The 24,313-nt window shown below is 41.9% G+C and overlaps 1 protein-coding gene across 3 annotated transcripts; it reads right to left on the bottom strand.

The window, feature by feature from the left end:
• Positions 1 to 319: 319 nt before the first annotated feature.
• Positions 320 to 23,682, bottom strand: pxylp1 (2-phosphoxylose phosphatase 1). 3 transcript variants are annotated; one of them, XM_061781619.1, is made up of 6 exons: positions 23,543 to 23,682; positions 17,951 to 18,097; positions 12,592 to 12,780; positions 11,955 to 12,081; positions 6,551 to 6,690; positions 320 to 1,883 (listed from the first exon to the last, which is right to left on the bottom strand). In XM_061781619.1, the coding sequence occupies exons 2-6, from the start codon at positions 18,030 to 18,032 to the stop codon at positions 856 to 858; spliced, it is 1,566 nt and encodes a 521-aa protein (XP_061637603.1). In that variant the 5' UTR covers positions 18,033 to 18,097; positions 23,543 to 23,682; the 3' UTR covers positions 320 to 855. The 3 variants fall into 3 exon arrangements, with proteins under 3 accessions (XP_061637603.1, XP_061637604.1, XP_061637602.1); XM_061781620.1 differs by lacking the exons at positions 17,951 to 18,097; positions 23,543 to 23,682 and adding an exon at positions 16,187 to 16,306; XM_061781618.1 differs by lacking the exons at positions 17,951 to 18,097; positions 23,543 to 23,682 and adding an exon at positions 13,826 to 16,017.
• Positions 23,683 to 24,313: the final 631 nt, after the last annotated feature.

The raw sequence follows: 24,313 nt of genomic DNA, 5'->3' as shown, positions 1-24,313 counted from the left end.
TATTTAAAACTACGTAGTTTTTTTTTTTTAGAGTAAGTGGCTATTAAATTAAGAAGTTAAATTTGGAGTGTATGCATTTGTTTAATTATTTAAAACGACAGTTTTTTTTTGAGAGTAAGTGGCAAAAATTAAGTGTGAAGCGTTTCGTAAGTTACATCGCTAACATTGTAATGCACCATTGGGATTCCTTTTTGCTTTAATTTATGTATGGTTGGAAGCACAGATTTGAATTTACTTTTGAAAAATATCGAATTTAATTGCACAACTAATTCTCCCCAAATAAATAAATAAATACATACACCCACAAACACAAACAAAATAAATTCCAGGAATGTTTAATGCAGCGTACAATATCCATATTTAATATTCCCTTTTCAAGCATTTAGAAATGTTTTAAAATTACAATTTCCTATGTGATTCCATGTCTGCAATGTAAGAATAAAGTGTCTTAGTGCTATGTCCATTTCCTTGAAACTCTACCTCTTTTCCAAATACTGTGTTTGTGACAGAATTCTGAGGATTTTTATTGCTCAAGTAACAAAGGAACCCGGCCTCACTCTTCCTATGAGAACTGCAGCTTCCTAACAATGCCATAGCCAAAAATGTGTATAGTTGCCGGTTCAATTTAATAAACAAGAACAACATTAAAACGTTTTACAATGATTTGATCAACTGTAGTGGTAGATGCGTGCTTACCACTTGGTTTGTCCTATGGAATGTTAACTTTTTTTTAAATAAGTGGAATTATAACTGTGCAAAACCACACCACCAGTAAACATTGCTATACCCTTACAAGTGAAAGAACAAAACCACAAACCAAAAAAAGTATATTGTATAACCACCATCTCATTCATGTTAACCAGTATGACTATAACAGGCCTCCTGGTAGGAAGTAGCATTGACAACATTGAACATGTCTCTTCTGACAAAAGAAAGGAACTTCTTCAGGGGGCAGAGCGGCTGACTGGCGTGGAGGTCAAGGGAACTACAGAAAGTGGTGTGATATGTTACATCCTCTCCATTGTACAATACCCTGATAAAACATCCTCCATCTCTTGCTTTTGACCTCTCACCTTTGCCAGCCTTCTGCTCCTGCTGTCCCTGAGTCACTGAGGGGCTTTTCCACAATTCAAATACCAGTCTTGCTGCAAAAGGTGGGAACCTGGCCTCCTCTAGTCCCAGGGCACTCAGCAAAGGCGCCATGGTTACATCATGAGCTGAGGAGAGTGTGAACACTTCTTCGCCTCCTGCTCTTGGCGAACGGCTGCCTGCGGAGGCCTTGGCTACTCGTTCCATTTTGGCGACGGTTCGGTTGAGGTAGGGGTACATTGCCAGGATTGCATATTTACGGAACAGTCCCTCTCTTCTCCGATCCATTTCGTCATCTAGCTGTTGGCGACGGATCACAGCAAACTGTGCCATTTTTAGACACCCGCCTGTGGTACCATCTTCCCTGGACATGCATGGGAAAGAAAGGCCGTGGCACAAGTGGCACAGCAGAGAGTCTATTGGGTTCGCGGCCCGTAGGTTGCGTGTTGGAATACCTAACGTGCGTGCCATGTCAGCGTAAGTTCTTTCTAGTTCTGCATCCCCCACTCTGAGACGATACTGCCTCCTCTGCTCCTCCTCTAGGTATCGGTTCCTGGCTGGGCAATCACAGGAAGAGCCACAGAACAATGTACTCCACTGGTGACGTACAGTCAGCTTCTTCCAATCAAATTCTGGGAGGAAGCCATAGAGAAAAGCCAGTCCGCTCTGAAGTGTGCGGCTCTTCCCTGTGGTCTCCACCCATACCTGTCGAGGTGACCAGTCGGAGGGGAAAAGACTGTGGGGCTGGTAGGCTTGGCGGAGGAGTTTCCCATTACGTAGGTGCTGCACCACACCTGAAACATGCATATTGAAGGCTTATGTGAAGTAAATCATCAAGTAATCACAATCTTTATGGGGAACAAAACCCAACATTTTTTTATGCAAAAATACATTGTATGTGCCAGCACTACTGAAAACACGGTAGTCTGATTAATATTGCGTTCATGGGATAAGAATTCTTCTTTTCCTTTCGGGTTGTCCCTTTAGGGGTCGCCACAGCGTGTCATCCTTTTCCATGTAAGCCTATCTGCTGCAACCTCCTCTCAAAACGCCAACTGCCCTCATGTCTTCCCTCACGACATCCATCAACCTTCACTTTGGTCTTCCTCGAGCTCGCTTGCCTGGCAGCTCCATCCTCATCATCCTCTACCAATATATACACTATTTCTCCTCTGGACGTGTCCAAACCATCGAAGTCTGCTCTCTCTAACTTTGTCTCCAAAATATCGAACCTTGGCTGTCCCTCTGATGAGCTCATTTCTATTTTCCAACCGGGTCACTCCGAGAGCGAACCTCAACATCTTCATTTCCGCCTCCTTCAGCTCTGCTTCCTGTTGTCTCTTCAGTGCCACTGTCTCTAATTCGTATATCATGGCTGGTCTCACCACTGTTTTATAAACATTGCCCTTCATACTAGCAGAGACTCCAGCTAAGGGCTGATCCCTGATGCAGTCCCACCTCCACCTTACATTCGTCTGTCACACCTGCAGCACACCTCACCGCTGTTCTGCTGCCCTTGTACATGTCCTGTGTTATTCTAAAATACTTCTCTGCCACTCCAGACTTCCGCATGCAGTACCACAGTTCCTCTCTGGGTACTCTGTCATAGGCTTTCTCTAGATCTACAAAGACACAATGTGGCTCCTTCTGACCTTCTCTGTACTTTTCCATCAACATCCACAAGGCAAATAAATAAGAATAAGAAGAAGAATCACCTTTTATTGTCATGAACATGCATGCATGCACATGAAATTTGTTCTCTGCATTTAACCCATTACAGTGAACACATACACATGGAACACACTGGAGCAGATGGAAATAATGCATCTTTGGTACTCTTTCTAGGCATGAAACCATACTGTTGCTCGCAAATACTCACTTCTGTCGTGAGTCTAGCCTCCACTACTCTTTCCCATAACTTCATTGTGTGGCTCATCAACTTTATTCCTCTATAGCTCCTCCACAGCTCTGCACATCACCCTTGTTCTTAAAAATGGGCACCAGCACACTTTTCCTCCATTCCGCAGGCATCTTCTCACGCTCTAGAATTCTATTGAACAAGCTGGTCAAAAACTCCACAGCCACCTCTCCTCGATGCTTCCATACCTCCACAGGAATGTCATCAAGACCAACTGCCTTTCCATTTTCATCCTCTTTAATGCCTTTCTAACCTCCCCCTTACTAATCATTGCCACTTCCTGATCCACGACACTTGCATCTTCTACTCTTCCTTCGCTCTCATTTTCCTCATTCATCAACTCCTCGAAGTATTCTTTCCATCTATCTAGCACACTACTGGCACCAGTCAACATATTTCCATCTCTATCCTTAATCACCCTAACCTGCTGCACATCCTTCCCATCTCTATCCCTCTGTCTGGCCAACCTGTATAGATCATTTTCTCCTTCTTTAGTGTCCAACCTGACATACATGTCATCATATGCCTCTTGTTTGGCCTTTGCCACCTCTACCTTTGCCCTGTGTCACATCTCAATGTATTCCTTTCGCCTCTCCTCGGTCCTCTCAGTGTCCCACTTCTTTTTAGCTAACCTTTTTCCTTGTATGATTTCCTGTACTGTGAAGTTCCCCCACCAATACTCCTTATCTCCTTTCCTGCCAGAAGATACACCAAGTACTCTCCTGCCTGCCTCTTTGATCACCTTGGCTGCAGTGGTCCAGTCTTCTGGAAGCTCCACCTGTCCACCGAGAGCCTGTCTCACCTCTTCCCGAAAAGCTGCACAACACTCGTCCTGTCTCAGCTTCCACCACATGGTTCTCTGCTCTGCCTTTGTCTTCCTAATCTTCCTCCCCACCACCAGAGTCATCTTACACACCACCATCCTATGCTGTCTAACCACACTCTCCTCTACCACTACTTTGCAGTCGGTAACCTCCTTCAGATTATATCGTCTGCACAAGATGTAATCCACCTGCGTGCTTCTACCTCCGCTCTTGTAGGTCACCCTATGTTCCTGCCTCTTCTGGAAAAAAGTGTTCACTACAGCCATTTGCATCCTTTTTGCAAAGTCTAACACCATCCAAGTTCCTTTCCTGGATGCCGTACTTACCCATCACCCCTATTTCCTTCACCAACATGTCAATTACAAGCTGCACCAATCACGACTCTCTCTCTGTCTGGGATGCTCAGAACTACTTCGTCTAGCTCCTTCCTTCGTCTAGCTCGGTCACATCCTTCCTGTGGGGCATAGCCACTAATCACATTATACATAACACCGTCAATTTCAAGTTTCAGCCTTATCCCTCGATCTGATACTCTTTTCACCTCCAAGACATTCTTCACCAACTCTTCTTTTAAAATAACCCCGACTCCATTTCTCTTCCCATCTACACCATGGTAAAATAATTTAAACCCTGCCCCTAAACTTCTAGCCTTACTGCCTTTCCACCTGGTCTCCTGGACACACAATATATCAACCTTTCTCCTCATCATCATGTCAACCAACTCCAGAGATCTTCCTGTCATAGTCCCAACATTCAAAGTCCCCACATTCAGTTCTAGGCTCTGTGCTTTCCTCTTCTCTTTCTGCCAAAGAACCCGCTTTCCACCTCTTCTTCGACTTCGACCCACAGTAGCTGAATTTCCACCGGCGCCCTGCAAGTTGACGCCGCCGGTGGCGGACATTGTTAACCCGAACTACGACCGATCCGGTATGGAATTCTTTGGATGAACGCTCATATTTGTTTGGCAAAGTTTTAAGCCGGATGCCCTTCCTGATGCAACCCTCTGCATTTATCCGGCCTTGGGACCGGCCTCCAGTTTCCACTGGCTTGTGCCCCCCACAGGGCTGTATTTTCATGGGATAAGAATTAAACACGATAATTAGTCAACGTAAGGGGGCGCCATGTTTGGCGCAAACATTATCAGCTGTGACGACGGAGTGCCGACGAATGCACTTTATGCGGAATGTCATGTGACCAATACGGAACGTTACGTGACCAACGCGGAACACGGGATAGCTGACTTCCTGTCATGCTACACAATGAGAATAACTAGGATTGATGACATGATTCTTGGAAGCCGAACTTGAAAAAACTTTATTTTCTTCATGGCTGGTGTCTTCGAACAAAACTTAAATACATGTATATCATTTATTTATACAAATATGATATGATACATGTAAACATTAACAAAACCTAAAAAACATCTATTGTCATCTTTGGTGGTTCTGAGGTGACATCTTGTAGACATTATTATTGTAGACGTTTGAAGTTCCTACGGGTGGTTTTAAACTGTTCCCTTCCCCATTTACCCGAGCAAGGAGAAAGTGTTTTTACCTGTGTTACCGAATGCGGACGTTATTTGCGCATACACTGGATTGAACAGTCAGCTGTAGGTAGGTTTGCGTAAGCCTGTTTTGGTAAAAATGGATCGCTTCGGTAGAAACTGCAAGTAGGACAGCATAAAATGTACGTGTAAAGATTCATTTTCAGCTACAAACTGCTCATTGTATTATTTATTGCATCACCCATGGCTCAAGGGGTCAGCCGGCTGTTGGTAGTGGTAAGTGACTGTCCGTCAGGAGCCAGCGCACGGGCTCGCCAGGCATTTCACCCTGGCTAACTAGCTGCAAGCCACTAAGGCCGGTAAGCTTGCGATGTATTATCACAATGACAGCGTAATAAATTTGCACTTTTATGGGGGTGTAAATAAGCGATTGAACATGATTTCGGGGTTATGTTGTGTTGAGGTTGCTGTGCAACGGTACATGATAGCAATATAAGGTATATCACCAATTTGAAAGATGCATTCGCTGTACGAACAGCTAGCAACTAACCACTAGCCGCAAACTCCGGCGAGCTGGCGCCATATTATACCATATTAATCAATGACAGTGTAATAAATTAGCAATTAAATATTATTTTGCTGTGGTGTTGTGTTATTTTTTATTTCCTTAAAAGTAGTGAATTTTTAGATACGAGGATTTCGCCTGTCAGGGACAGTATGTATGTAGCCTGTCGTCTGTATGGTTTACTCAGTGGTGAATACACGTTACATTCTCGCTAATTCACACTCTCGCGAAAGTGAAAAGACCTAAAAATGGTGCCCCTTAGCCCATCCACCCCGCATAAGCAAGTAAATTCACATTTAAAATATAACAAAGTTTTGACATCTTGGGTTTGGTTCCTTTTTTTAATCAGATATAATGCAAGGTACCATTTTTGATAATAAAATGTTGGTAATCCAAAATTAGGGCTACATAATTCTGTAAGACTTCAAAGTTACCAAGTTTCCACAGGAATTAGGGGAATACATTAAACGTTACAGGGATTAAACTAAACATTTGCAAAATTGCAGGTTTCTTTATAACATGTAACTTAGATGTCATATAAGACCCCAAAAAGTATTGGAGGATTGAAAACTGAATTTCCAAGCATCAACCTATTCTTGAGAGAATTTTGGAACTTCCTGGAGTCAAAGAGAAAATATTGTCATGCCTACCAGTTTGTGTGAGCTCTCCCATTTCACAAGTATTGTGATTGGGCAGGCGAGGGACAGAGGCCAAAGGGAACTCCCAATGCCCACGGCCTCCCTGGCCCATGTGATTTATGAAGGATCCAAGCAGAGGGTGTGAGGGATTCCTAGGGAATATAATATAGAAATGCATTACTGCTCAGTTTCTCATTGACTCTGCTCACCAGTACTGACAAATAGTATTACAATAAAATACATATTGACAGACTGATGTCTTTCTGAAGGTGTCAATAATATCTGAACCCAACCCTTAGAAAGAATTTGGTGAACTATGCATTTTCATTTCTTACCAACAAACCACTACTTGCATAATGAAAATAGTGGTTATCAAAACATGTTCATTTTGCACAGGTTTGATGGTTTGCTCTTCTCCTAAATTACACTTTTAAGAATTTGTCTACTTTATATAATTGCTACTAGATTGGAAATACTTTTTTAAAATGAAGCGCACTTCTTAAAAGGTCCCATGCCATCAGATTTTTGATCATCTTTGATCTCCTTTTATCGGGTTTGCAAGATCATTTGGGATTAAAATGCCCAGAATGTCCTTTTTCAACCTATTCTAGTTGGTCTTTTTACACCAGGCACTTAAAATGCAACATGTAAATGAGATTTTATCTGACTGGATCACTCATCTTCCTCAATTTAAATATGGAAAAAAATTTCGCGCTGATTGGCTGTTGGTGAATGCCGATATTTCGGCGGCCGGGCCAAGCATTCATAGCGACCTTGCATTCATTTCTTTTGATTTGGGGAGGTGGGGGGGGGAATCTTACGCTATCATCGTGAAGCAGAATCCACCAACTGTTGGATTGGCCGCCCATTACTCACAGCTCAGAGCCGCGCAGAGGAGGGGATGTGTCACATCATGGGTGAAGAAAAAGAGAGAAGGATATTTTGAAAGCTCAGTCACGATAACGTCACTGGCTAGCAGCGTGGTATTGATCTGTCGCACACATTTTGGCAACAGTGACCGCAGTTACACTCAGCAATATAAATATAGTTAACACAAAACATGCCTTTTATATACAGTACTTATACAGCTTGTGCCGACTGCTCAGGCAGCTTGCTCCAAATCCGGAAATGCACTTCCAGCAGTGTGTAAAATCTTATTTTATGAAGTCATCCTCCACGAAATGGGCCCCAACACAGCACAATTCTGGTTGTGAAATAATTAGGAATTTCTCCAAAAATAAATTTAAGCCATTTATTCCTCACTTCATCTGAGTTTGGCAGATGACGCAAAGTTGCGGCTTTGCACAAGACGCAGCCACAGTGTAACTTGGCAGGCTGAATTGACAAATGGCAAAGATGTCAAACTTAAACCAGGTCACAGACTCATTTTGACCTATGTTACGCATACAACAGTAGAACAATTTAATTCTAATGGCATTTGACCTTTAAATATGTCTGTTAAAATTCAAACATCAAACAATAAAATAAACACAAGTAACTATTTAAAATTGTAAATAAATCACTACTATCTGTAGTGTCAAGTGAAGTTAGTTTTTTCATTCGCCACCAGATGTCTCTATAATACACACTTCTGGGCACCAATCCTCCTAGCGGCTGACGGTAACATGGGCTTAATAAAAAAATAAAGAATGTGTTGCTTTAGGAATACATTTACAACATTTACACATAAAGACTCGCATGCTCTCAGGTATGCAAAAACAGTACACAGAGACACACAAAAACACAGGAATGAGAGCAGCAAGAGGAGCAGTTGCTGATCTGATAGGGGAAATGTTTGGGGATTACAATTCAATTTAACAAATCTGTGGGAATTGCAGCTCAACACAGATTAAGAAAAGGAAGGGGGCATCTGTGGCAGCGCACACAACAGTTTCCATTGTGATCATAGGCTGGTTGGATCAAAACCACACCCCTCCACCCCCAAATAAAATACAAATAAAAACAACTCCTCGTTACTTTTATACCATGCCCACAATCTGCACCAAAGTATTACACTGATAGCGGCTCTTTTCAGAAGCACATTTGAGGTTATTATTATTATGCTTTGACCATAATGTATTTCATGTGAATGGGTTGGAGACATTTCTCAGGATAGCAGATAAAGCATTAATCTAATAATTTATAGGCTTTAGGGGTTGGGACAATTTAGATCAAACTGAGGGAAATGCCAGCAGTTGTGAGGACAATGTGACAACTGAGCTGTCTATTTGGCTGACTGTTGCCAATCAAAGATGACTAAGACCAATTATATACTGTAAGATTATTCTTACTGGTTGGGGCAGAGGTATTACAAGGAATATATGGATGGTGAGAGTAGGAAGGGCAGGAAGGCATAATGAGAGGAAGGAAAAGAAGAGAGACAAGACAGATTTACAGCAAGGAATTGTGCTTGACAAATGGGTACACTGGCTACTTGCAATAGATTTGCTGATGAGAGATTGTATGATAGTATTGGTGAAGAGCAGGCAAGAAGAGTGGTTGCTTAGTGACTCAGCAAACTGGTGCCAGTAGAGGTCAACAACCTTTTTTATAGCCCTACTAGAATTGTAATCAACCAACCTAACTGACCTTACACTTAAACCCAATTGACCAAAATAGGTCGGTGCAGCGGTGGCCGACTGGTTAGAGCGTCAGCCTCACAGTTCTGAGGTGCGGGGTTCAATCCCCATCCCCGCCTGTGTGGAGTTTGCATGTTCTCCCCGTGCCTGCGTGGGTTTTCTCCGGGCACTCCGGTTTCCTCCCACATCCCAAAAACATGCATTAATTGGAGACTCTAAATTGCCCGTAGCCAATGACTGTGAGTGTGAATGGTTGTTTGTTTCTATGTGCCCTGCGATTGGCTGGCAACCAGTTCAGGGTGTACCCCGCCTCCTGCCCGATGACAGCTGTGATAGGCTCCAGCACGCCCGCAACCCTAGTGAGGAGAAGCGGCTCAGAAAATGGATGGATGGAAGGTCGGTGCCGGTATTAGTTAATGTGTTTCTGCAAATCTGAAGGATGCTCTAACCTTACCCATAGCAGCCGTGTTTTCTGGTGAGATTAAGTTCAAGGACACGTTGAAAAGTAATAATCCAATGGACCTGCACATGATTTGCAACTACTATGCCAGCTCTGTAGATTAAGCACAACCATCATGCTGTTCAGAAGTTGCAGCTAATAGTGAAATATGATATAAATTTATGTGAAATGAATTCAGTGGCTTCATTGGAGCCCTGGTACAGAGAGAAAAAAATTATTTTACACCAAAATGTGGGTGTAAATACAATATTTGTGTACTGTGTTTTATATTCACGGTTTGGAGCAAGTGTGCCAGTTCCAGGCATCCCCTCAAGCTGAAGTGCATGCTTTGTTTTGAATAACTGGAGTGTCCATATAACGCCATCAACAACTCTGTTGCACATGACATGTGGATGGGTTTGTCTTGATGTATGTGCATCCCACCACAGCACAGGAAAACTGATGTACAAACTAAAATTCTAATCTACACCTCCAATAGAAAAACATTTACAAAACACAAACACATCTTCCTTTGATCTAAATACATAAATGAAATACTTTGCTTCACGTATATTCCACTACTGTACATACAGTATTTGTATTTACTTGATACAAGCTTGAAGAGGGTATTTCTCCACCACATAACTCTTACTTGTTCATAACAATATTAGTATGTTAATTCAGTATGGGATACAATACAGATCATCTTTTCAGCTTGACCAAAAAGCACACACAAAAAAAACAAAAACAAAAAAGCAATGATAAAGAAAAGAAAATACCAGATGGCCCTCCAGGAGGCAGGGTGGAAGATGCGCCAATATAAACAGACTTCATGGCAAAGACTGAAATGGAACTGGATAAAGATTCTTAGATAACGTGGAAATGCAGAAGTGGGTCGGTGAAGGTCACAACATTCAGGGGTATGCTATAGATAAAGAGGTGTACAGATGAAGGACAGCAGCAATAGTGCAATGGTAGGTCAGACACAAGGAGCCAAAAGCCAGGTCACAAACCACATAGCGGAAGGATCTCACACAGCTGAAAGGAGGCAGAAGGAGGACGTGTGAGAGTCAATGGTGGAGAGGAGTCCCTAAGAAAGTGGCACCAAAAACACACCCATGACCAACCACAACAAGGAGCCAAGAGAGAAGGAGCACATCATAGTCATCCTAGAATATTTACTGCATGGCAACGTAGAAACTAAGTTCAATTGCCTTGGAGACATCGCGTACAAGGAGTTCAGGAATGTGGAATCTGAGAGACAAAGGCAAGAAGGAAGAAGGGAGAGAGAAATCGAGCAGCTGCTGTGGCGGCACTGCAGCTCCAAAAACAGTGGAGGAAGGCGAGCCAGGAAGAGAACCAAGGCCTAAAGCCACTGTGGAAGGAGGTGAAGAGCCTTGTAGTTATGTGGAGAGCAGAGCACATCCCCAAGCAAATAAAACGGAAGGAGGAGTGGCAGAATGACTTCTTTAAGAATCTCTTTAAGCACACAAGACAACTGCCAGAGCTTGAGAATCACTTCAGAGACCAATTGGAATTGGTTGGAATGCACGACAGCTTCAAGTTTCAGCAGCTTGGGGTACAAGCAGGAAAAAGCCAAAATGATTCTGGAACTGAGGAAATCTACAATCCCTGGTTAGAGCAGCAGGCTTCCAAATATGAACTGGAAGGAGGTGGAGAGCCCACGATAGGTTGACCTGTGAATCCGTAGGCTGAAGCATCGAGAAGTAGTGGGCAGAGTCCACGAGGGCCGAGCAGGTGCCATGGTTGTGGTAGCGTGGTAATGGCCAGGCAGGAATGCGACATTGTCAAGGCAGTATCCCGGAGCCGGCCGGGGGTTTTGAGATAATGGGAAGAGCTCGGAGAAAGGCCAATGTCTTGAGCAACATACAACATCCTATATTGTCCCAAAAAACCTCCACCAGTAGTTTGGTACATTGCTAGCCTCCAGCATATCTTGTTGGGCTGAAAGTTACTGGCGAAGGTGTATCAGGCAGAAATGCCCAGCAAGAAGACCATCACACCTGTATTTCAAATACTGCAGTAACTCTTCTCCGGACAACCACCAAACTCATTCAAAAAACATACACAGCACTAACTACCATCAACCATGAAAAATTTGTATAATTTAAAAATATTTTTTAAGAAAAAAAATGCTTGGTTCGTCTTAATTTCACATGTGGGCAATAAAATTGTGCACCCCGCAAGACTGGTGATGAATTTATTTATATAAATAAATAGATATAGCTATAGATAAAAAATTTATAACTATAGAAAAAGAACTCTGGAAGCAAAGTAACAACAAACAAAATAAATCAAGATTCATTAAAAGAAAGAAAAAAACAATACACATTACTGTATGCATGCCAGTCAATATGATACATGGCTGGGTGACTACCTGCTAATGGACAGTGTGCAGTTGATGGCTGGCCGTTTGGTCTTGGGTATAGAGTACAGTGGGTAACGGTCTCCATGGCGAATCATCACCTGGACAGACAGCAGCTTATAGTCTGCTGGACTGTGACCTGCAAGTAAACAATCAACATCATCACACAGTACACTTTAACAAAGTGAATTCAAGTTAGGGAAAAATATTGCAATGTTAATGGATTGTAGCATTTGTATCTGACGAGATATGTTAAATTACTGTTCTACAAACATATTTTACCAATAATCAATACACAAACCAACTTAGTATTATACTGTATATGTAGGAGAATTACAAATTAAACATCACTTATGCAACTATAAAGCAGGTAACTCAAAATATCCACCGCTGAAAGATAGTGTTATGGATCCTTTTCAGAAAATCATGCGGAGTAGAATTGTGGCTGTACACAATAAATGAATTCTAGGTGTAATGATATGAGAAATCAGAACACCAAAATTGAGCATGACAAAAGGATTATTGACCATCATATCCCATCTAAAGCTAAACAAAGGGATGCAGAGAGTTCAGGTAAATGTGGTGAATGAATTAAGTGACTACTTTCATTGGCCACAACCCAATATATTGTCAGAGTGTCATTGGGCACCTTCCCAGGCTTGTTCATTGTGACTGGGGGTGTTGCAGTAGCCATAGGCTTCAGATATGGGGTTGGGTTTCTGGGTGTGAGGTACTGGGAACACTCGCTTTCTGCTCTTGCCCTGAGCCAGCCGAACAGCTCCATCTGCAGCCTGGAGAGGTCTCTCCTCCACAATAGGAGTGGTAGGGATTAGATTGACTGCAAAAATGGCACACAAAAGACAGAATGAACATATCAAATTAAGACAATTAAGGAAAGTGAACATGAAGAAAATCTAAACCTTCCAAAAATATCTTTTCGTGCTACAATGAATAGTTAACAGAAATAAAACCCTCTATTGCAACCACCAAGTCGCCTGGACACCAGTGACCTGTGATCCCGTGAGAAAATCCAATAGGTTCCAGAGGCATTGTATGAATTGGAAGACCCATTCAAATGGACTGAACTCTGAAGCAAAAGAATCTGAACTTGCCCCATGCCTCTTTAGCAAGACAAATGTTGAGCTAGAAGTCACAGAAAAAACATGTCAGAAAAGTGACGCAGTGGTACAAATATTCTGCAGTATCAGTCACTCAACCAATATTCTGGCTCCGGAGGTAACATCAGAGCAAATAAAAATAGTAATAACTCTTGCCACTCTCATTATTGCCTGTGTGTAGTCTACTTTGTGTGGTGTAAACACATTCAATATAATTTACAGCAGTGTAAAGAAAATTTCCACAAGGGGATAAGAACTAGTCTAATAAAGAAAATCATGCTTTTAAGACTTTTTAAAATGCAGAGATACTCAAAATGTGGTGTAATCGGGACAGCTCCATGATAGACGCAAAACGAAAACATTCTTTACTGATAATGCTGTGCTGCTGCAACATGTCAACAGAAACTTGCAAAGATTCTAAACAATCATTTCAAGCCATGACACAATGATTAAGAGGTCCATGAAAACAAAAAGCACACTCAATCTGTCTTGGACTATTCTTTTGGTATTTACAAAAGTTGGATTGAAGAGAACATGCATCTAATATTCAACATTACTCACTTGACAGCTTCAGGACTGCCCTGTTAAACGGTTTCAAGCAAGTCAATTCCAAAGAAAAGACAATTACAATAATAATAAAAGGCTTATTTATAATTAAATTTAATAATTATAATTTATTTTGGATTAAACAGTAAGCACCATAGCTATTCTACCAGTGAGTTATTTAAGAAAATAGTATTATCTGTATGTTTTCTCAATACTCACCCATGATGAGGGAGAAGAGAAAGCTTGCTGCAACAGCAGAGACCATTTTGTCAACTGCACAGAGGCCGTTACACACACTGAAGTCCATTCAGAGCCACAGCCAGTCTCACTCTACATTCTGTGCCACATACACTGTCACCCCCGCCTACCAATTGACAGACGCCTGCCTGAGCTAAACAAACTTTTGGAAACAGCTCTGTCCAGGCACATACACAAAGGGGCTTTTGTAAAGGCCTGACAACATTATGGATGGATACAAATAAATTCCACATAAAGCAAAGCAAAGCAAATTTATTTATATAGCGCATTTCATACACAAGGTAACTCAATGTGCTTTACATTATTAAAAGCATTTAAAAACAAAGAAAAACAGCTTACAAACATTTAAAACAAAGGGAAAAAAATTAAATAAAAATACAAAACAGCATACAGTGCAAGAAATATAATTTTAAAGTGGAAATGTTCTAAAAAGCATGGGAAAAAAGAAGAATTTTTAACCTGGACTTAAAAACATGCACACTTGGGGCTGATGTTACTTCTGTTGGCAACTTATTCCATTTGTGTGCAGCATAATGTTTAATACAAATGCTGCTTCACCGCGTTTGCTTTGGACTCAGTGCGCCACTATTTGACCTGAGTCTGTCGATCTCAGAGCCCTACTGGGTTTATATTCCATTAGCATTTCATTCATGTATTCAGGACCTAAACCGTTTAGTGATTTATAGACCAGTAGCAGAACCTTATCTATTCTAAAGCTGACTGGAAGCCAGTGTAAAGACTTTAGAATTGGAGTAATATGCTCTGAGCTCTTTGTTCTGGTCAGAACCCGAGTTGCAGCATTCTGAATGAGCTGCAGCTGTATAATGCTCTTTTTAGGGAGTCTAGTCAGAAGACCATTACAATAGTCAAGTCTACTTGAGATAAAAGCATGGATGTGCTTCTCCTGGTCTGCTTGACACATGCAAGCCTTCACCCTGGATATGTTCTTCAGACGGTAAAAGGCAGTTTTAGTAATTGATTTGATATGACTCTTGAAAGTCAGGTCGGAATCTATCAGAACACCAAGGTTTCGGACTTGGTCTTTGGTTTTTAAAGAGAGTGACTCCAGGTATTTACTAACAGCAATTCTCTTTTTTTATTGCCAAAAACAATTACCTCAGTTTTGTTATGATTTAATTGAAGAAAATTTTGGCTCATCCACATATTTATCTGTTTTAGACAGTGACACAAAACCTCAATTGAACTGTAGTCATCTGGAGACACTGCTAGATTATAACTGTGTGTCATCTGCATAGCTATGATAGTCAAAATTAAAGTTCTGAAGAATTTCACGCAAGGATAGCATATACAGGCTTAACAGGAGGGGTCCAAGAACTGACCCTTGAGGGACCCCATAGGTCATTGCCATTCGATGAGACTGAACAATTCCAATGGTTACAAAATAACTCCTTTCCTCCAGGTCGGACCTGAACCATTTAAGGACTGTTTCATTTAGTCCTACCCACGTTTCCAACCTGTTCAGCATTATATTATGATCTACCGTATCAAAAGCCGCACTGAGTTCCAACAAAACCAGAACTGACACCTTTCCCGAGTCAGTATTCAAGTTTATATCATTTAGCACTTTGATAAGAGCAGATTCTGTATTGTGATGAGTTCGGAACCATGATTGAAATTTGTCAAAAAGTCCATTTAAGTTCAAGAAATTGCTGAGTTGATTAAAAATAACTTTCTCAACAATCTTGGCTGTGAGAGGGAGATTTGAGATGGTTCTATAGCTTGCTAACATGGAAGCGTCCAGCGCTCTATTTTTTAGTAGAGGCTTGATGGCAGCTTTAGGAAACTCACCTGACTGAAGTGAGCAATTGATTATTTGGGCAAATCAGCTAGCGCAGACTTCGCAATAGCTTTGAAAAAGTTAGATGGTATTGAGTCAAGACAGCTCAGCTCGTTGATGGTTTCAGCTGCTGAAATGTTTTCTCTACAGTTTTTTGGTCAATTGTATCAAATTCTAACATGGTAATAGAGTTTTTCCTGAGTGGCTTCAGAGGTAGTATCAATTTATCATTTTGCTGATTTGTGCTAATATTTAACCTGATGGATTGTATTTTTTCACTAAAATAACAAGCAAATTCATTGCATTTATCTGCTGTTAGGAGTTCTGGAGCTGTCTGATTCGCGGGGGTTGTGAGCTTGTCAACCACAGCAAACAGAGTGTGAGTATTGTTGAAATTCTTACTGATGATTTCAGAATACTTTTGCTGTCTAGCCAAGTCAGTCTTCACACAGATCTTCAACAACATCTTCAAAAACATGGGACTGCACTTCATCCGAGAACACCTCAACGGCGCGGGGACCTACGCGAGGATCCTGTTCGTGGATTTCAGCTCTCCGTTCAACACCATCATCCCTGAACTCCTGTCCTCCAAGCTTCTTCAGCTCAGCGTCTCGCCTGCCATCTTCCAGTGGATTTACAGCTTCCTGACGGGGCAGGACACAGCAGGTGAGGCTCGGGGACACCACCTCATCTATACACACCACCAGCACCGGGGTGCCCCAAGGATGTGCCCTCTCTCCGCTGCTCTTCTCTCTATACACGAACTACTGCACCTCAACGTACCCGGCTGTCAAACTCCTGAAGTTTTGCAGACGACACCACAGTGTTAAATACAGAAAGACCCCGTAACTGAGACTACGCCTTTTAATACGGCGCGCCTTATGGTCGCGAAAATACGGTAATTGCAATTTCATTGGATTTCACTTTGGCTGGCAGGGACAATAATCAATACAATACCTACTATAAATGATATGCTGAACAATGACTCAATGCGGAAAACCTACTATTGTGTACAGAGGCATTCCACAGGAGATGTGATTGAGCGACCACAGCTTCTGCAAGTGTTTCAGAGCACCCAGAGTTCCTCTTACATTACTGGGTATTTTTAGGATGTCTATAGGTGACTTGCATTTGTTTTGGCATGAATGGGGTCTCTCCAACAAAAAGGCAATAAAAGGATGTGTGGCCTTCAAAATAAGCAAGGTACTTTTCTAAGACAATGGATCATTTATCATCATGGAATGTATTAGCCACTAGTAATAAATTACCAACTTGTGGTCAATCGAATTTCATATTTTGTAAAATGGACATGGTAGAATGTCAGACAAATACAGTGGAACCTATAACGGATATCGTATAAAACGGACTGTCAGGACTGAATAATGTGTCCAAAAATAGAGAGTCTGTTACTTCCAGAGTTAGCCGCTGTCATTTACTGGCACTGTGGCGCAATGCAGGCAGAGAATGGGAGTGACGTATTTCCGGGTCTCAGATATACAACATGACTGGAACCAATTCCAAAAGAGGTGCATACATGGCGGCCATGTTGAATGTGGGGCATTGACGTAACAGCCATGTCACGATGGTACTATCTGTTGTCTATTGTGTCATAGAGCGCAGCAGAGAGAGAGAGGGAGAGAGAGAGAGAGAGAGCGAGAGAGAGAGAGAGCGAGAGAGGGAGAGAGAGGCATGGTAGCAGTGTAAACTCGGAGGAATATAAAACACAAGTCTTTGGAGTCTGGAACATGCTATTTTTGGGACAGTAAAATATTTTTGTCAAGCCGTTCGCCTTTGGAAACGGATTTGCGATCAGGAAGAACACTAATTCCTTGTGGCTCATGAAAGTGACGAACCTATGATAAGTACTGTTCGTCAACAATGTCACCACGACCAGCACACCTGCGTAGTTTGGTTTTTAGTTTGGATGAAATGTGAAACTTTCAAACATTTTCAAGCTTTTTTTATATTTATTTACAATAACTTTTTAGTGTACTGGGCATTTTAGGCCACGAAAGAAAAACGACAAAACAATAATTGTGTACTGTACGAACTCCCATGCACACTCGCGGACCCAACTGAGGGTGTAGCTGAGCTGGCATATGGCCTCCAAAAAAAGTCCTTCAATTTAACGGACAATCGGCTATATCAGACGACCCCTCGCCGCCATTATTCCGTTCTATCGAGGTTCCACTGTAGTTTGATATGGAATTAAATCAGTTAACTAACCAGATTAGTTAGCAATGTGCATCATTCAATGCAAGAGATGAGTCGATCAAAAACGCACTTACAGAACTGGAGGCTGAAACTGATGATGGCCAGTGCTGCTCCACCAACCACCACCAGGAGGAGGAAGCAGTTACGAGCCAACATAGTGTCATGTGATCGGTCCACGTCCCTGTCCGTCAGCCATGCAGCCTCCAGCCACTACCTGCAGTCTGTAAACATACAAATGAATGAGTCTGAAGCAATGTTTGTAGTGGAACAAGAGCATGTTCTCTGAGGCCAAGGAGAGTGCTGGAGCCAATCCCAGCTATCATCGGGCAGGAGGCGGGGTACACCCTGAACTGGTTTCCAGCCAATCGCAGGGAACATATAAACAAACAACCATTCACACTCACATTCACACCTACGGGCAATTTAGAATCTTCAGTTAACCTACCATGCATGTTTTTGGGATGTGGGAGGAAACCGGAGTGCCCGGAGAAAACCCACGCAGGCACGGGGAGAATATGCAAACTCCACACAGGCGGGGCCGAGGATTGAACCCCGGTCCTCAGAACTGTGAGGCAGACGCTCTAACCAGTCATACACCGTGCCGCCAGGAAATTAACAAAAAAAAAAAAAAAAACATCATCTTGCATTAGTTACCAACCACCACATCGTTCAAATTGGCATTATACCTTATATTGTTATCGTATACTGTTGCACACCAGTATCAACACTACCCCAAAATGCTGTTCAATCGCTATTTTAAAACACACCAAAAAAAAATGCTTGCTGCCATTGATTAAAATGGTAGAACATGTCAGGCACATCAAACTCTGCGCTCCCGCCTACCCCCGACCACACTAAAATCCTTTTAACTGTTTTTACATCAACTGCCAAAACTGTTTTCAAAGGTCTTCGAGCCATGAGTGATGCAATAAATAAAACAATAAGCTGACTAAGCAATGTAACAGGCGGAAATGAATATGCTACCACTTATCTTCGAGGCTGACCACTTTTTTCTGCACCAAAGCCTTACAACGATCCATTATTTTACAACTTACTTACTTAAATGTGTCCATCCATTCATTTTTTTACGCTTATCCGAGGTTGGGTCGCTGGGACAGTAGCTTTAATAGGGATGCCCAGACTTCCCTCTCCCCAGCCACTTCAACCAGCTCTTCCAGGGGGATCCCGAGTCACCCGGGAGACACAGTCTCTCCAGCTTGTCCTGGGTCATCCCCTGGGTCTCCTCCCGGTGGGATGTGCCCGGAACATCTCACCAGGGAGGCGTCCAGGAGTCATCCTAATCAGATGCCCGAGCCACCTTATCTGTCTCCTCTCAATGCGCAGGAGTAGCGGCTCTACTCTGAGCCCCTCCCGGATGACCGAGCTTCTCACCCTATCTCTAAGGGAGAGCCCGGACACCTTTCGGAGAAAACTTATTTCGGCTGCTTGCATCCGGGCTCTTGTTCTTTCGGTCACGACCCACAGCTCGTGACCGTAGGTGAGGGTAGGAACGTAGATCCACCGATAAATTGAGAGCTTCACCTTTCGGCTTGGCTCCTTCTTCACCACAACAGACCGTTACAAAGTCTGCATCACTGCAGACATTGCACCAATCCATGAGGACCATGATATCAGATTTGGAGGTGCTGATTATCATCCCAGCTGCTTCACACTCAGCTGTGAACCGCCCCAGTGGGAGTTGGAGTTAACGGCTTGATAAAGCCAACAGAACCACATCGTCTGCAAAGAGCAGAGACGCAATACTGACGTATTGATTCTATCCATAAAAGTCTTTTAAATGGGGGAAGTAAAATAATAATAATAATAATAATGGTGACACGGTGTCGACTGGTTAGCACATCTGCCTCACAGGTCTGAGGACCCGGGTTCAAATCCAGCTTCACTTGTGTGGAGTTTCCATCTTCTCCCACTGCCTGCGTGGGTTTTCTCCGGGTACTCCGGTTTCCTCCCACATCCCCAAAACATGCATGGTAGATTACTTAAGACTCTAAATTGTCCGTAAGTGTGAATGGTTGTCTGTTTATATGTGCCCTGCGTTTGGCTGGTGACCAGTTCAGGGTGTACGCCGCCTCTCGTCCAGCGTCAGCTGGGATAGGCTCCGGCACGCCCACAACTGTAGTGAGGAGAAGCGGTTTGGAAAATGGATGGATGGATAATAACAACAATCCATCCATCTATTTTGGAAGGGAAAATTTAGAGTCTTCTTAGAGGGATAGGTGTAGACCCTATCACTAATTATAAAAGGCAGTACGCAATTTATTATTTTATTTATTCGTATCTTAACAGTGGTTCTCTGTATGCTCTATAGCAGTTAAAAAAGTGAAACGTAAGAAATCTGCATCAGAGGTGACATGCCTTGCAAGCAATGGGCTAATCTAAATTTCGACGTCACAATGCACGTTCGTCATTCTTCAACATCAAGATGAAAACACATTTGCTAGTTTTTACGCTTTGTTTTACCCTTTACATTTTACACTTGATTACTCCACTGAATTGTGGAAGCCTATTCCATTTTCCTCCAAACCCAACAGTCACACATGCATTCTATAGCTACAAATAAAAAATACAAGGTTGGAAATGACGCACGCACAGGAGGAAGAAAAACTGCAGTAAATGCAGCCCTACACAAAATAACCCTGCCATTAGTCGATCTAAAGATAGCACAGGTCTCAAGAAAGCACCATAAAATGGCTTGCTTCAGACCAACCCCCTTCACAGACTGCACACAAGCGTGAAGCTGGAGGATGCTTCACATCTCTGTCCAACATGGCTAGGAGGTCTAACACAAAGTTATTTTCCTTAATGGAAGGAATAAACAGTTCTAAATGCTCTCCTCAACAAAGTTATGCATTGAAATAAAATTTCAACGAAAAAACAAAAAATTCCCTTATATGGGTAAGGCATGGGGGTCAAATTACTATTTCTAAGTATCCCTTTGCCAAAGATAGAAATTAACTGGGGGATATACAGTGGGAGGAAAAAGTATGTGAACTCTTTGGAATTTCTTAAATTTCTTAATGAATTGGTCATAAAATGTACTCTGATCTTTATCTAAATCCCAAGAATAAAGAAGCAGTTTAACAATTATATATTGTAATTATAATATATTTGCATATTTTTATTGATCATAACATGTAAAGAGTCACAGGACAGGGATGAAAAAGTAACTGAAACCTTGGATTTAATGACTGCTTGAACTTCCTTTGGCAGCAATACATTACAATACAATATATACATACATTTCCTGTTGTTGTAGATCAGACGTGCGATCAGGATGAATTTTGGACCATTCCTCTTTACAAAAATTGCAGTTCAGCAAGATCCTGGGATGTATGGAATGAATAGCTCTCTTGAGGTCATGCCACAGCATCTCAATAGGATTGAGGTCAGGACTTCGACTGGGCCACTCCAAAACACGTATTTTCTTCTTCTGAAGCCATTCTATTGTTGATTGACTGCACTTCTGTGATTTGGATCATTGTCCTATTCCAAAACCCATCCTCTTTTGAGCTTCAACAGTCAGACAGATGGCCTCAAGTTCTTCTGAAATATGTCTTGATAAACTTGTAAATTCATTTTTCCTTTGATGGTAGCCAGCTGTCCAGGCCCCGAGGTACCAAAGTACACCCATACCATGATGCTCCCTCCACCATGCTCCACAGTTGGGATGTTTTGGTGTAGGGGTGCTGTGTCATTTTTCCTCCACACAACTTGGTTTCATCTGTCCACCAAATATTTTTCCAGTCATGTTGTGGAACATCCAAGTGCTCTTTAACAAACTTCAAACGTGCCGCAATGTTTTTTTTTTTGGACTGAAACGGCTTCCTCCTTGGTGTTCTCCCACGAACCCCATTGTTGTATAATGTTTTACGTGTGGTAGATTTGTCAACAGAGATGTTGGCATGTGCCAGTGATTTCTGTAAGTCTTCAGCTGACACTCTCGGTTTCTTTTTTTACCACATTAAGCATTTTCCGCTGTGCTCTTGCAGTCAGGATGGCCACTGCTTGGAAGAGAAGCAAAAGTGCTGAACTTCCACCATTTATTGACAATTTGTCTAACTGTGGACCAATGACCAGCAAGACAGAGATACCTTTGTAACCTTTTCCAGCTTTATAACAGTCAAATATTATAAATTGTTGTTCTTCTGAGAGCTCTTTTGCCGTTTGGTACCCATCAGGCAATGCTTCTTTACAAGAAACAATTCTAAAAATTGGAGTCACTGATGGTGTAGTGCTACACTCCCCTGACTTTGGTGCAGGCAGCGTGGGTTCAGTTCCCACTCAGTGACGGTATGAATGTGAGTGCGAATGGTTGTCCCTCTCTATATGTGCCCTGCGACTGACTGGCGACCAGTTCAGGGTGTAGTCTGTCTTTCGCCCGAAGTCAGCTGGGATAGGCTCCAGCGCCCTGCGACCCTAACCAGGATAAGCGGTGTTGAAAATCGATGGATGAATTCTAAATTGGTATCTGTTTTCTAGTGGCCAGAGCAGCTTTAAGCCACACCCCCAATGTTGTCTCATTGATTGGACTTCAGGCTGGCATACACATGACTCTGATTAGCTCTTGGAGAATCTGTTGCCAAGGGGTTCACTTACTTTTTCCTCCCTGTCTTGTGAATGTTTACATGTTATGCTCTTTAAAAATAGGAAAGTATTACTGTTTGTGTGGTATGAGTTTAAGCAGCAAACTGTTTCTTTATTGCGGGTCCTCAGAACTGTGAGGCAGATGTGCTAACCAGTCCTCACTGTGCCGCCTACACACACAGATAGACGGATAGATAGATAGATATATAGATAGATAGTTACTCATGTTTTCGTTTACATTTGACTAGACCTCGTAAACTATATCCAACTTCCCACTGGTTGACACGTCAAAGCTGACAATAATGTACTTTATTGATCCCTTGCAAATTTGACAAATAGGGGCCAAGAGTGGCATAGGGCTGACATCCTTACATGTAAGTTCTATGTTTTTCTTTGGGAAACTGCGTCTTTTGAACTTACATTTTCTCAAGACCAGTATGTAAGAAATAATGAGCCTGTAAGGTAAGAAGAAGAAGATAACCAGTTGGATCCATTGAAAAAGAGAAATTCTATTAGGGACAGCCCCTGATAGAATTTCTATTTTCTCTCTAAGCGACTGTTACAACGTTGAGCTTTTCGTTGTGTAGTAAGATACGTGTTGTCTCTGCACAATAACATTGTAACACTATCTCTCAACAGTCAGCGTCACGAAACTAAGGTAATCCTCGCATTTTAATAATCGAGGGCAAAATTATCTTTGAGCCAAGCAACACCGTGTATGATTGCCCTGCTGATGCGGGTAGTATTGCATTCATCGTCAGTGACGTGTCTCGTTAACAGTTACGGTTAGCTTGTTAAAAAAAAACGAAACGCTAGCTATCACGAAACGTTACAGGTTAATGCAAGCTAGCACAAACAACATCCACAATTAGCTTAGCGAACGAAAAAATGTCGTGTGTCTCCTGTAGACTTTTAACTTTTAGGTGTTGAAGCCATTCACGTCCAGAACTCCAGTTAAGTTGCGGGGGAGGACAATGGTTTTTAAATCGCACATAAACAATGTGCTCACTCAGAAGACGAACCCGAGTTCACTGCATAGAATAAATGTATTAGCATTTTACCTATAGAAACTGGACGTCCTCCCCACACGGAACCAGTACTGCACTTTGTTTCACTGTTTCGGTTTCTCCGACGACCGGGACCACGGAGACGATGAGTGTGAAGTCGGCGTTGACCAGTCGCAACACTTCCGACTCAAACTTTCAAAACTACTAGTAAAGCGGCTCCAACAGTTCATTACTATTATTGTTATTATTATTATTATTGTTGTTGTTGTTATACTCTACATAATAGGAATAGCTAGTAAAATCAAAAGTTGTGCTAACCTTCAAGAATCTGAAACATTGATCTGGATTGAAGATGAATAGTTAAATTAGATTTTTCTTTTAGATTGAATTCGATTCTATATTAACGTCATTGCACTACATAAGCAGCCAACTGAGAAACGATATGGCAATATATGTTGAATATTATTGAATATTTATTTCACAATTATAAAATAAATATTCTGCATTATAACGGCATTCTACATATTGTTGTGTAAACACTAATACAACATATTGCGACTCAGAAATGGGAGAATGTCAAAGCGTGTAATTTGACGTTAAAACTGAAGCAATAACACTACTATATTTATATTTTTTTGTCCTCAAAATCTCCAAAAATCCTTATTAAATACTGAATCACATTTTCTGTTTTAGAACTTTGACAACCCTAAGATAAAAACAAAACAAAAAAAACATTTCACCCTTGATGGGTTAAGGAGAGGCTAATTTCTATACTGTATTTAATTCTCTGCACTCTGCTCTCAAAGAATATAAATTAAAAAAAGA

The sequence above is a fragment of the Phyllopteryx taeniolatus genome, chromosome 8 (assembly GCF_024500385.1).
Source record: "Phyllopteryx taeniolatus isolate TA_2022b chromosome 8, UOR_Ptae_1.2, whole genome shotgun sequence".
Taxonomy (NCBI): domain Eukaryota; kingdom Metazoa; phylum Chordata; class Actinopteri; order Syngnathiformes; family Syngnathidae; genus Phyllopteryx; species Phyllopteryx taeniolatus.
This window is presented reverse-complemented; position numbering and strand designations above follow the sequence as displayed.

Excerpts from the sequence above, each read along its gene's own strand:
- pxylp1 (XM_061781618.1), bottom strand. The coding sequence starts at position 13,913 with ATGGACTTCAGTGTGTGTAACGGCCTCTGTGCAGTTGACAAAATGGTC. Across the intron at positions 12,781-13,825 it reads TCTCTTCTCCCTCATCATGG|TCAATCTAATCCCTACCACT; the intron begins GTGAGTATTGAG and ends CCATTTTTGCAG. Across the intron at positions 1,884-6,550 it reads GGGAGAGCTCACACAAACTG|GTGTGGTGCAGCACCTACGT; the intron begins GTAGGCATGACA and ends TGCATGTTTCAG.